We start from the raw sequence: 13,121 nt of genomic DNA on the forward strand, positions 1-13,121 counted from the left end.
TCCTCAACGGATCCGCAACGATCTTCCTCAACGGATCCGCAACGATCTTCCTCAACGGATCCGCAACGATCTTCCTCAACGGATCCGCACCGACCTCGCGAATTACAAATTTAAAAAAAAGCAAAAATCCCGACAGCCTGCCGGACACGGGGCGCTACTCACGCGAGCTGCGTGCACCAGAGGGCGTAGCCGTAGCGCAGGTAGTGCACGTGCTCCTCGGGGATGCCGGAGATCGCGACGACGGTGAATTGCTGCTTGCGCGTTTCCTCGGCAACAAGGTCGCGCAGGAGGTCAGCGTCGTCGCCCGCGGCGAGGTGGCTGCCGTCGCCGACCTGCAATGCATGAGGTCATAGGTCGGTGGAGGTCAAGGTCGCGCGCGTTGGGAGAGGTCACTGAAGTGCATTCATGTTATATTTTTTTTCTCTCTCTGTCGCTCTCTCTCTCTCTTGCTCTCTCTCACTCCTGCTCTCTATCTTATATTTTCGTCTCCCTCCTTACTTTCTCTCTATCTCTCGTATTTATTTTCTGCTCTTCTCTTCTTCTCTTCGAGTTTCTCTCTCTCTCTCTCTGCTTCTTCTTCTCTCTCTCTCCTCCTCTTTATTTCTCTCTATCTCTCCTTCTCTCTCTCATGTCCCTCCCTCTCACTAGCTGTAAAGTCCGACACGATCATACATACCGACTTCACCGTCTGGTTAGCAAGTGGGGGGAGAATCTTTATTCTTTCTGGATGAACCCTATATATCGACCGTCCTTGTTATTTCCCTTTGCCTTCCCAAGTGCTCCTTCGGTACTTAGAGATCAGTGTGAAGTCCTCGAGTCAGCCGGTTGAAAATCAGTCTAGTTCACGATCGTGAAGATTTTAAGCAAACGAAGATGAGCCACGAGGCAACGATGGGATATGACGTAAATAAGTGATCTAATCCCACACAGCACGCTGTTAAGCGATGTCAGTCCGCAGAATTCTGCATATTTGCTTTTCTACCAAACCTCAAAGAAACAGACATCAGAGGCTTATGGCGCCATGAGGCTTTTACGAAAGAAACTAAAATGCCAATTTCATATGGAAGAATGCCGTCGACAACACCAGACGTGGGGAACCGGGACTTAAGCCCGCAACGCACAAGAACGATCCCGTCTCGAAGCAGCCATCTTTCGTCGCACTCGAGACCGCAATCCGTTTGCACCCGGCAGTTAGGATGCCCCCGTATTTATTGACTATAGCAGCTTAGGGGGACTATAAGCAATTAAAAAAAAAAACCCAACCCTAACCTAACCTAACTCAACCGCAAACCTAAGCTAAACCTAAAAAAAAAAAATGTAAGATAAATTAAAGTGGCCCTAGTCAAGTCAATAGATAATCGCATCTAACTGGCCGTTTGCGAGTCCGTTCGCCGCTACCGATCTGTTGGTCGCCGGGACGCATCTTGTTCGACGCCGAGCCATGTTTGATCACCTCGAGGCGGGGAGAGCGGACGACTCAGCGCTGACGTGCCGATGAAGAAGACCGCCCTGCATTGCCACAGACGCCAAGCTAGGAGATGTCGCTGTTGAGGAAGCGTGGCACTGTCTCGTCGTCACGGCCCGCGGCCGTCGCCAGGCCGCCCGCCGTCCTGCCAACTATGGCCGACGCACCTACGTGATACATCAGCTAGCATTTCGTTAGAGAAGTTCTCATACAACTGACCATCAAAGCTTATAGCTGTGCATTCCACGTGACATTATAATATATTGAATATCATACTACTATATTTAATATAATAATATATTAGATTAATAGACACCACGCGACCCAGCGGCAGGGAACGGGGAATGCCAAACACGGTATAGAGAGGAGAATATGGACAACGAAATGCGCACACTTCAAAACAAAAGCTTGGCAGATATTTGCACGTAAATTCAGTCCGGGGCATCAAACTTTTTCCCGTGGCCAATGATAGTTATCATCTTTTGTACGTAATGCTTACATCGCGGCTATTCCTTTGAGTGAACTTCGACAGTCTGTAGATGGACCACTTCGTTCAGCTCTCTCGACGTCATGCCTTGCAGTGTTCAATGACACAGACATGATTCCGGCCCGAGCTCTGGGCGCTAACATCTGCAATCGCGGACCGTGGCCAAAAAATTCTCCGACTTCACTTAGCTAACAAGTGTCAGGTAGAATGCCATTGAATATATTTGCAAATAGCCAATTGAAGAAGCAACCGTGCTTGCGTCTCTCTCTCTCTCTCCTCTCCGATCCTTTTCTGGCACCAACCTGTACCTTCGTCTCCTCACCCTTCTTTCTCTTTTCTCTCATTGTTCTCTCTCTCCTCAATCACTCGATCTCTCGCTGTCTACTCATCTCTATCTCTCTCTCTCTCTCACTCTACCTTCCCCTATCTCTCGTCCCTTGATACTCTATCTCTTTTCCTTCTCTCTGTCTCGCGTCTCTCCCAATCTCTCTCTCTCCTCCTCACGTCTACCTCTCCGCCTTTCTCTCTCCCTTTACTGTATCTCTTTCACTTCTTCTCTCTCTCTACCGCACTCTCTCTCTCTTCTGCGAAGCTCTGCGCCGCTCTCTCTGTCGCGCGCTCTCGTCTCCTCTCGCACTCATCTCATCTCTACTCGTCGTCCGGCGGTGCTCTAGGTCTCAGATGATGCTCTACTCTTCCCCCTGCTTATTTCTCCTTTCCCCTGCGCCTTCTCATGCCTCATGCTCCTAGCCGTCCTCGACTCGTCGCTATGACAACCTGAAACTCGGCCAGCTGCACAGACAACTTCAACCAGTCTCAGCTCGATGTGCCGATCGCGCCCATCGGTCGTGACGTCCACGCGGCCAGAGAGTTCATCGATGAGCTACAGCAAAACGCGTAAGCTGCGCTGGAAAGAGGAAACGACGAATGGACGACACTATCACACAGCCTCAGCGATCAATGCTATTTAAATTTAATTTAACGGCCACGAGAAAGCGGGCCAAAACGATGTTACTCGCCTCCCAGGCGCTACAACTTCTGCTAAACTACGACAGCCTCCTAGATCTTGGAGAACTTTAATTTCCGCTTCACGCCGATGCAAAAATCGCTCCATGCGCCTCAGACCAACGACGCCGCATTCCAACGCGGCCACCCGCTGCCACGTAATAGATACGACGGAATTGTGGGTTCGTACGAGACGGCCGTACGACAACCAGACGACGACTCCTGCACTCGCAACGCAGACTGCCGACCGTGAGGGGGCCGGCCACCGTGATCGCCTGCAACACAGACGGAAGGGGGCGCCACCGATCCGCACGGCGCGTACGTATCGTAGTGACGGTTTGTGTCCCTCGGATGCGTAGTACTCGTAGACGCCTCTTGACGAGCGTGTCGTAGTGGGCGTGTACTCGACGGCGTCCTCGCCCGTATTAGTCAAGCAGCCAGCCAGCTGCCTGGCCAGGCGCGCTACGCAGCAGGACAGCGTCGCGCCGTCGCCCGACGTGCTGCCCTGCAACGACACCAGGGGCCGCAGGTACACTGCTGTTAGGATGTTAGCCGAGGGAATAAACGGCGCGGGGCCATTGGGAGCAGGAGATTCACCGGCGATCGCGGCCGGTCGCAGAACGCACCCGACCTGACAACCACGGACACCACACGAGGGCAGCAGGTACACTGCTGTTAGATTTGGCGGCGATACACACTGTTAGACTCAGCACTAGCTGCGCTAGTCGCGTACGAGCAGCATGGGCCGACACGCTGACGAGCTGTCGCTAGCCGAAGGAGGAATACATGAGGGCAGGGGTGTAGGTATAACTGCCTGTATTAGGGTTATTGAGAAATAAACAGGGAGACAGAGGCGAGCAGGAATACTGAATCGGTGAGGCGTCAATACGGGAATAAACAGGGAACAGAAGGCAGCAGGAATATACTACTGTTAGGGTTAGCGGGAATAAACAGGGGACAGAGGTGGTAGGTACACTGCTGTTAGGGTTAGCGGGAATAAACGGGGGCCATTGGGCAGCAGGAATACTGCTGTTAGGGTTAGCGGGAATAAACAGGGGACAGAGGCAGCAGGAATACTGCTGTTAGGGTTAGTGGGAATAAACAGGGGACAGAGGCAGCAGGAATACTGCTGTTAGGGTTAGTGGGAATAAACAGGGGACAGAGGCAGCAGGAATACTGATGTTAGGGTTAGCGGGAATAAACAGGGAACAGAGGCAGCAGGAATACTGTTGGTAGGGTTAGCGGGAATAAACAGGGGCCAGAGACAGCAGGAATACTAACTGTTAGGGTTAGAAGGAATAAACAGGGGCCAGAGGCAGCAGGAATATACTACTGTTAGGGTTAGCCAGAATAAACAGGGGACAGAGGCAGCAGGAATACTACTGTTAGGGTTAGCAGGAATAAACAGGGGACAGAGGCAGCAGGAATACTACTGTTAGGGTTAGCGGGAATAAACAGGGGACAGTGGCAGCAGGAATACTACTGTTAGGGTTATTGGGAATAAACAGGGAACAGAGGCAGCAAGAAAACTGTGGTTAGGGTTGAGGGAATATGCGGGGGCCAGGAGCAGCAGGAATACTGCTGTTAGGGCCATGATAAAAATATTGTTTGTTTGCCCTCACCCGACCGACCCGCCATAAAGGGGCCCACTCAAAATTTTTTATTGATCTTCCTTTTTCCCCATTTTTTTAACAAATTGTATCACTGTACATTATATAAATCTATAGGCAATACATTATATGTACCAAGCAAAACAAACATTCAACATAAAAGGTATCTCCACACAAGCACACCCGAGCATGTAGACACCATGCTGAATTTGTAAAAAGATCCCCGCCCTCAAAAAAAGCCGACCTACCTACACAAACTTCTCAGCCTGGGTTGGGTGAGGGCAAACAAATATTTCTGTAATTGTGGCCTAGGGTTAGAGGGAATATGCGGGGTTAGGTTCAGTGGGAATACTGGTCTTAGATTAAAAGCGGAAATTCACACCGTTCGATTATGCAGGAATACACGGGGGCAAGAGGCAGCAGGAACACTGTTCTTAGCTTCAGTGGTGATACCGGACTCTTCGGGAAAACTGCAGGCGAGTTTACCGTAAGATTCGTCATCATTTACTTCTGCCCTTTCCGTCGTTGCTATCACAAATTGTTCGTTTGCCTTGAGCCCAAAAACCTGCAAGTAAAGACAGAGCAATGGAATGCCTAACAGATCAATTAGTTACAATTAATTACTGGGAAAAGAATGCAATGTTTGCTATTTCACTGTTAGAAACCTATGCTGTTTAAAATCACTGTTTGTAAATATTTTCGAACATATTTCACTGTTACACACATTGCACTAATGTTATAATGGTAAGTAACAGCAAATGCTGAGAACACATGCCAATAAGTTGCCATTATTTCTCCCAATAAAAGGTGTAACGAATGGATTTAATTACAACTGCAGAAACATACCCACGCAGGACTTTTAATGTTTTAAATGAAAGGAATAGTGCCTTTATACAAAATTTCCTTTAAATTCTATCAATTTAATTAAGTCTATACTGATGATGTCACAAACATCTAAGTGATTAAAGTTTATTCTTATGCTTGGTGATTTTACACGTCAAATGAAGTGGATATATGAGCCTGTAATGATCCACTGACACTGTTAGTTGTGCTGAGAGGGTCTATGTCCCCCAGGGTACTGCCGGAACGTACCCTGGTACTATCTAATATGCCGGACCGTACCTCGCCTACTCCACTAACGAGTCTAGGGAGTCGCCTACGTCTACTCCCTAACCATATCAAATAGTTACCAGGGTACGTTCCGGTATACCGGACCGTACCTCCGGCAGTACCCTGGGGGACATAGACCCTATGACTGAGTATGAGCGTTAGTTCAATACTAGTTGTGTCACTGTGTAAATGGATAAAATGGGGGTAGTGCCGATTGGGAAATGCATGGGATTGTCAATGCCGATCTAGACAAGTTTTAATTGTTTGTGTAGTTTGTTGACTTGACAAAACTGTTTCATTATAAACAATTAAATGAAATAGAAAATTTATTTCTGTAGACTGTAATCTGTAGTATTATATTTATAATTCTGGAGTCTGAAATCATCGACTTCCAAGTTACACACCTTCTCCACCTTTTCTTTAAAGAGGTTAAAGCTAGACAATCCTTCAAGTGAGATGTGTTTCTCTGGTTCATTTCCTTTCCGTCTATCGAATAGGAAAACATATGAATAATCCGTTTCTGCCTGAATAACAGGTTTGAACATACTACTTCGTCTCCTAATGTTTTTGATATGATTCGCCATATTGCAAACAAGCAATGTTTAGAAATCCCGCTAAAAATAAATCAATTCAAAGTAAAGCTATTCTAAAACGTGAAAGTGCATAAAATCGCACAGTTTAATTTAACGAAGAATGCTTAATACTGTTGCTGAAATTATCTATTTTTGTATTATCGTAATATATAAATATTGCGAAATTCTCGTCCGCGAAACGCGTGAGAGGTCATAGTGAACATGGCAGCCCCCATGGTAACGGCATGATTAGCAACGCAGCAACACAATGTTGAACACTGCCTACACGCTACATGAAATTTTGCCTACATTGATTTGCCAATGACTATGATTACTCTACCTATGTAGGCCTATAGTATTTTTATATACTTTTTCGGCATAAAATCGCCGTGTCGGTTATTATATTTTCTGTGAAGGAATGTCTGAGACTGAATGAGAATTGAAAAGAAATGACAAGTACGAAGTCGTGACTGAATTTTTTGCGTTTGAATTTTGTGCTGTGAATGTCATTATCCTATTACTAGTGATGACATGGTCGTAGCAGTAGGCTCTACTGAAACCTAAATTCAATGCAGAAATGGTTATTCGCTATGTCAGACGATGCCATGCCAACTCGGATCGGACAAGGGCCTGGTTATTCCGCGTCTGGACGCGATCTCAATCGTGTGCTACAAATTCGCGCCGACTTCACCCTGCATGTCTCACCGCAGCGACGCAGCGGCCACCTACCTCATCATGCATTATCCGAGAAAATCCAGCTTCCTTCGGGAGCACGTCGGCTCGCCCGCTCGGCACCAGCGCCTGCGAAATCAGCAGCGAAGCAAGCGAATTCACAGCCGATAGCACCGGTGTCCGTCACCGACAACCGCGCGTCGTTGACGTTGCGACGGCGACGCCCGCCGCCGCCGCGCTAGAGGCCTTCCTCGCGCTGAAGGACACTGCGTACGCGCGTCTGCGGCGCCTGTCGTGGGCGTACGCCGAGAACGAACGCATGCTGTACGTGCAGACGGTCGTCAACTCGGACATCGTCGTCGTCGCGGAGCCGGCCGCGCGCGGCGACGAGTGGCGCGCTCTGGGGGAGGTGGCGCGCGACGGCGCGCGCGCATTCACGGACGACGAGCTCTCGGCCGCGCTGCACGCCGCCCTGCGGCTGCACGTCGCCCCCGACGACGACCTCGTCGCGACCCTGCTGCTCGCGTGCCTCGACCGGCTGGACGGGTTTGGCTGGCCGGCGCTGCGGCGCGTGTGCGAGAGCGCGAGCATGCTGAAGAGGTGCGGATTCCCCGTGCACTCGCGCATCACCGCCTCGCTGCAGCGGCGCGTCGACGCCGGGCACACGCGCGACCTCACGCTGGATTCCCTCGCCGGGATCCTGCTCGACACCGGCTACTTCCTCTCCGAAGGCTTCCTCTCGCGCCTCCTCGCGATCGCCGTGGCGATGGTGGACCGCGACGCCGCGTCGATGCGCGACATGGCCGACCTTCTAGAGGGCGCCGCGCACTTCGCGCCGCGGGGCGCCGCCGCGCGGACACTGCTCGAGAAGATGGCGCCGGCGTTGATCGCAGGGTTGCCCGGCGCGAGCGCGCTCGAGACGGCGAAGGTGGCGCTGTACGCGCAGATGTGCGGCGGGCGGGACGCGCGGGTCGCCGCGGCGGCGGCCTGCGAGCGCGCGCACGCACTGCTGCCGCGCTGCGACCGCGCCGCCGACATCATCAACGTCGTCACGGCGATCGAGAGCGGGCGCGGCGCGCGTCACGGCGCGCTCGGCCGCGAGCTCGAGAACCGTCTCGCCGCGCACGCGCCCGAGTTCGATGTCATGCTGCTGAAGCACTGCGCGCGCTCGCTGTGGCGCGCCCGCGCCCCCGCGCCGCCGGCCGTCGTCGTCGCGATCGCTCGCCGCGTCGTCGCGCGCTGGCCGGACGTCGCGGCGACGCTGTCGTGCCTGCGCAGCGTGCTGCGGCTGCTCGCGCGGCCGCCGTACCGCCTCCCGTGGCTCGAGAGCTTCCTGCGGGACGCGCTCGCGGACGAACTGCGGCGGCAGCGCGGCGCGTCGCCCCTCGCCGTCTCCGCGATCGCCGCCTACCTCGCGCCGTCGTGTCACCGCGATGACGCCACCGCGTCGCTCCTGCGCGAGCGCGTCGCCGCGATGCGGCCGCAGCTTCGCCTCCCGCAGGTGCACGCCGTACTGCAGGGCTTCGTTCCGCGCGCGGACGTCCGCCGCCGTCGCCGTGGCGACGAGGACGACGACGCGCCGCTGGCGTCGATGCGGAGAGAGCTTGTCGTCGAGGCGATCGGCCGCTGCGGAGAGATCGAGAACGCGCACGCGCTCAACTCGCACGTCGCGACCATCGCCGCGCTTCTCCGCCCGGACGACTTTGCCGTTGCCGCGGCGACGCTGATGCAGCAGTACCGGCGCCTGCTGCCGACGCTGCAGCCGCAGCAGGTCGCGCGCACCTGCTACCTCCTCGCCAGGCTCGGATACCGCGATTCCGTCGTCATGGAGACGCTGACTCGTCACGTCGCCGGCGACGACGTCGAGGACGTCGACTTTGGCCGCGCGCTCGCGGTCATGAAGATGCTGGGGAAGTTCGGTTATCAGCCTGAGAAGCTAGATGCTCTGCTGAGGGTGGTCATGAAGGCACGTATCTACGGATTGCTACTATATATGTATAATATGTATATATGTATTTATATATATATATATATATATATATATAACATAATAGTACTGTGTGTGTGTACGTGTGTATAATATCACAGGAGGGATGCTGACAGCAGCAAGATTTACCCCTGACTTTCCCCCACCTGCATGAAATCGGAGATTGTGGTTTCATTAGTCAATTTACTCGTTAACTTTTTGCAGTTCATCTTTCTTTGTTCACTCATAATATAAATAATATACATAATGGCAATGGTGCTTTGCTTGTTAATTTTTGCACGATTGATTTGCGTTTCTAAAAGTAAGTCGATTTACTCCTGATCGCTTGAATATTCGCCTCTCACGTTGCAGTTGTTTGAGAACGACGACGGCTCCATCTCTGCGATGGACCATCTGCAGTTGGCGAACGCCCTCACCGAGCTCAACCTCTTCCCCGAAGTGCTGGCAAGGAAGATCTTCAGCCTGCCGTTTGTCATGGAGGTTGACAAGCATTGTGAAAGTGGTACGTCATGTGTAGTTGAGTGATTGATTGGCCCGATTGATTTAAATCCCGTATGTATGACAACACGTGAATAAGCCTAGTGTGTGGGTTAGGGTTAAGACTTTGGGTTAGGGATAAGAGTTCGGTTGAGAGTCAAGGTTAGTGTTAAGAGTTAAAGTTAGGGTTGGGAGTTAGTGCTAGCGTAAAGAGTTAGGGTTAGGATTAGTGTTAAGAGTTAGGATTAGTGTTAAGAGTTAGGGTTGAGAGTCAAGGTTAGGGTTGGGAGTCAGAGTTAGGGTTGAGAGTCAGAGTTAGGGTTGAGAGTCAGAGTTAGGGTTGAGAGTCAGAGCTAGGTTTGAGAGTTAGGGTTAAACTAATCACGTGTACGACCTGCACGAACCTTCTGCAATCTGCCGTTGTTTATAGCCACTGATCTTCTCGTTACGTTGCTGGAAATATTCATCCCGTCGTTTTGTTACAGTTGGGATTCGGCAGAAGTCGAGCGAAATCCTGCAGCGGACTCTGATGAAGCTGAACCGGTGTGTGGTGCTGGACTTTCCACAGTATGCCGTACCGTGGTTCCACGATCTTTACTGCCAGTACTACCTGCCCATGCACGGTAAGCCTCCCTCTCCCCCCCCTCTCTCTTTCTCTTGCGTGCTTTCGCTCTCATTTTCTCTCTCTGTTGCACGTTCTCGCTCTCTCTGTGTGACTTTCTCTCTCTCTCTCCGTCTCTTTCTCTATCTCTCCCCCCCCCTCTCTCTCTCTCTCTTTTGGGCATGCTTTCGCACTTTTGCTCTCCCTCTCTCTCTCTTGAGCTCTCTCCTCCTCTCTCTCTGTCTCTCTCTCTCTCTCTCTCTCTTTCTCTTTCTCTTTTTCTTTCTCTATCTCTCTCGTGTGCTCTCTACTCTCTCTCGCTCGCGTTTTCTCCCTCTCTCTCTCTCTTTCTATCTTTCTCTACCCATTTAGTAACAAGAGAACTTGTGCTACTAGTAATAGCACATAGTCGACTAATTGTCATCGTTTCCAGAGCCCAGGAGGCCACTGAAGCTGGAGGTAGAACATGTGTTGGCAGAGGCCCTTGGTGGTGTCCAGTTCTACAGAGCCAACACGACCTCACAGTATTACCACAGGATAGGTGAGTGCTCCCCGTTCGAGCTGACCTGCTCTCGCGTCTACGGAACACTCTCGAGTTGGTCAACTAGAAAGTGTTTACAGCCCGGTTGTCAGAAACCAAATTAGTCCTAACATTAGTCTTAATAGTTTCTTTTTCTCTATATGCTGCCTATGAGAAACTCTAGCGTGCTTCTGTCAGCAGTCTACGATGAAAATTTTATTTTATGACTAATGTTAAAGTAATTATTGCGAGAGTTTTCCAGTGTTTTCCCCACTTTCATGATACCTACCGTTATTGCTTGAGTAACAGCAATTGTCTAGAGTAACGATAAAATGCCTTAGAACCTTTGTATTCACCAAATCCAATGAAATCATGCACGATTACAATTTTGTGTTCTGTTTCTGTTTACCGTTGCCATCTCTCGGATTTTCTCGCGGTAGCGCGAGACATATATCACGGTGCAGAAATGCATACCACGCACCGTAGAAATCAGGTCAGAGTGTAAACACAGACGTTCATACTAGCGTAACAGCAGTGTAGTACTAATACCGCGTAAAGTCTGTTATTAGAGAAGCTTGTGGATTACCAGTCGGATAGTAACACGGGAATGACAATGACAGAAAGTGCTCTGAACTATTGACATAAAAATTCAATAACATTTACCACACAGAATTGCACGGCCTTTTGTTTTAATTATGCACTTGGTTTGAAGGCGCCATTTATATTTTGGATTGAGCTGGTATGATGTGGTCAAATCCATTTTTCTATGCTATAACTGCATAAAATCTTAGCGTTTTTAATGTTGGTGTGATCAGTGTTGTTTCTGCTGTCAGGTGAGACTAAATTTAGCCATGTTTTTTTTGGATTCAGTGTTTCTGAGCAAAAATCTCGCAATACTTCCTTTAAGACTAATTTTGCTTGTAACAACGGGCCCTTCTGGCCTCTGGCCTTCACACCGAATGTCGTGCGACCATCGAAGCAAGAGTTTTAGAGAAGTTCAGGGCCAAACCAACTCGCGCGAGTGCTCACACACAGGTGCCTCTCACGACCGCGCCTCGTCGCGTTTCAGATTTCGAGTTTGTCCTGGACGGAAAAGGACAGCCGATGCCCGTCGAACATCTGATCCCGAGATCGAACGCGGCAGCGCTGTGGGCGAGCGGGGAGGACGCCGTGCTGCTGCCGCCAGACGCGCAAAGGTGGGGTTGCCATCGACGACGACAATCGCATTCGTCGTGCGCCGCTACTCCGGTGTCGACCAGTTCCCTCGTCGCGGCGCACGTTTCCGGGACGGGTAGAACGGCGTGCGGGTGGCTTGCGTGTTTGCCGCGCCGCCGAAAATGTGTATTTAAACGCTGGTGTTAGATGACATTTTGTATAGAACGGCCAGCTTTGTCCGTGAAGGACGCTTTTTGGATTTCTCTGCAGTGGCTCTTGTACAGAGCCGACAATGTGCAGTCAAACGCCGGTGTTAGCTAATACCTCTGTAGAAAGGTCAGCTTTGTCCGTGAAGGACACTTTTTGGATTTCTCTGCAGTGGCTGTTGTACAGTGCCGACAATGTGCAGTCAAACGCTGGTGTTAGCTGACATTTTGTATAGAAAGGCCAGCTTTGTCCGTGAAGGGCACTTTTTGGATTTCCCTGCAGTGGCTGTTGTACAGTGAAACCACTCCTATAGAACAGACACCTGTCTGCGAAGAAATTTGGGTTATCCCTTACGTACGGGTTTGATCGTGTAACATAACGTGGAATATTCCTTGAGTGATTCTTGTATACGAGTTACATGTATATATACAGTATGATTTCCTGAGAGACGGTCAGTATAAGCATTTAATGCTTTGTGTCAAGGTATCAATACGTCGCCATGCGAAATCATCATCTTCAGTACACCCCACGATGCTAATTAAGATTTGCTTTGCAAAGAGTTGTTGCTTTGTCGAACACTAGATGGCAGGAGTGGGTTTTTTGTGCATCTGCAGGGTTGCCATGAACGTGACGTCGCCAGCACAGTACTGCTCCAACGAGAACCGTCTGCTCGCGCAGGGCGTGATGAAGTGGCGCCACCTGGAGATGCTCGGCTACAGAGTCGTGCAGGTCGGTGCCCCGCGGCGGCCATTTTTGGGTCGATGACGTCAGATTTCGCGCAGGGGAGGGGGGCAGGAAGTCAGTGGGAAAGGTTGCTGCTTCTCTGCTGTGATATTACACGCGCACGCACGCACGCATGCACGCACACACAGTGCTTTTAAATTATATAGGTTCACTACAAAGCGCTATATACCGTTAGTAATACCAATATAACTCGCTACTGCACTCATACAATATTTAACGCACCGGTAGGCATGTCACGCAATGCTGCTTCGAATCGAAACGACACCTCTTGTTACGAACCCTCGCTGACTTTTCTCTCCTTCCAGGTGCCGCACTTTGAGTTGAACTCCCCTCCCCTCCCCCACCGCCTCCCCTCCCTTCCCTCTGTCCCACCCCCTCCCCTCTCCCCGCCTCACGCACCGCCCTCCTCCCCCTGCCTCTTTCCACCGCCTCCCCTCCCCTTGCCTCTCCCCGCCTCACGCACCGCCCTCCTCCCCTGCCCCTGCCCTCCTCTCCCCCATGCCCCACCC

At 51.1% G+C, this 13,121-nt stretch overlaps 3 protein-coding genes across 3 annotated transcripts in view; 1 reads left to right on the top strand and 2 right to left on the bottom strand.

The window, feature by feature from the left end:
• The window catches only part of LOC106816968 (structural maintenance of chromosomes flexible hinge domain-containing protein 1-like), an 8,459-nt gene extending 5,660 nt beyond the window's left edge, over positions 1 to 2,799 (bottom strand). Inside the window, exon 1 of the mRNA XM_014821614.1 lies at positions 2,764 to 2,799. The gene's annotated coding sequence lies outside the window, so the exon portion shown is untranslated. The remainder of the gene's footprint in view (positions 1 to 2,763) is intronic.
• A 479-nt stretch (positions 2,800 to 3,278) lies between these two features.
• On the bottom strand, positions 3,279 to 6,386 carry LOC106816971. Its single transcript, XM_014821616.1, has 3 exons — positions 6,082 to 6,386; positions 5,054 to 5,132; positions 3,279 to 3,462 (listed from the first exon to the last, which is right to left on the bottom strand). Exons 1-3 carry the CDS (start codon positions 6,259 to 6,261, stop codon positions 3,383 to 3,385), a joined length of 339 nt encoding a protein of 112 aa, XP_014677102.1. The 5' UTR covers positions 6,262 to 6,386; the 3' UTR covers positions 3,279 to 3,382.
• A 93-nt stretch (positions 6,387 to 6,479) lies between these two features.
• The window catches only part of LOC106816969, an 8,100-nt gene continuing 1,458 nt past the window's right edge, over positions 6,480 to 13,121 (top strand). Inside the window, exons 1-8 of the mRNA XM_014821615.1 lie at positions 6,480 to 6,593; positions 6,847 to 7,869; positions 7,987 to 8,887; positions 9,260 to 9,410; positions 9,871 to 10,008; positions 10,420 to 10,527; positions 11,576 to 11,702; positions 12,483 to 12,597. Of these exons, the coding sequence (XP_014677101.1) occupies positions 6,571 to 6,593; positions 6,847 to 7,869; positions 7,987 to 8,887; positions 9,260 to 9,410; positions 9,871 to 10,008; positions 10,420 to 10,527; positions 11,576 to 11,702; positions 12,483 to 12,597 (2,586 nt within the window). The 5' untranslated portion in view covers positions 6,480 to 6,570. The remainder of the gene's footprint in view (positions 6,594 to 6,846; positions 7,870 to 7,986; positions 8,888 to 9,259; positions 9,411 to 9,870; positions 10,009 to 10,419; positions 10,528 to 11,575; positions 11,703 to 12,482; positions 12,598 to 13,121) is intronic.

This window comes from Priapulus caudatus, unplaced genomic scaffold, assembly GCF_000485595.1.
Source record: "Priapulus caudatus unplaced genomic scaffold, Priapulus_caudatus-5.0.1 Scaffold1548, whole genome shotgun sequence".
NCBI classification, from domain to species: Eukaryota; Metazoa; Priapulida; class Priapulimorpha; order Priapulimorphida; family Priapulidae; genus Priapulus; species Priapulus caudatus.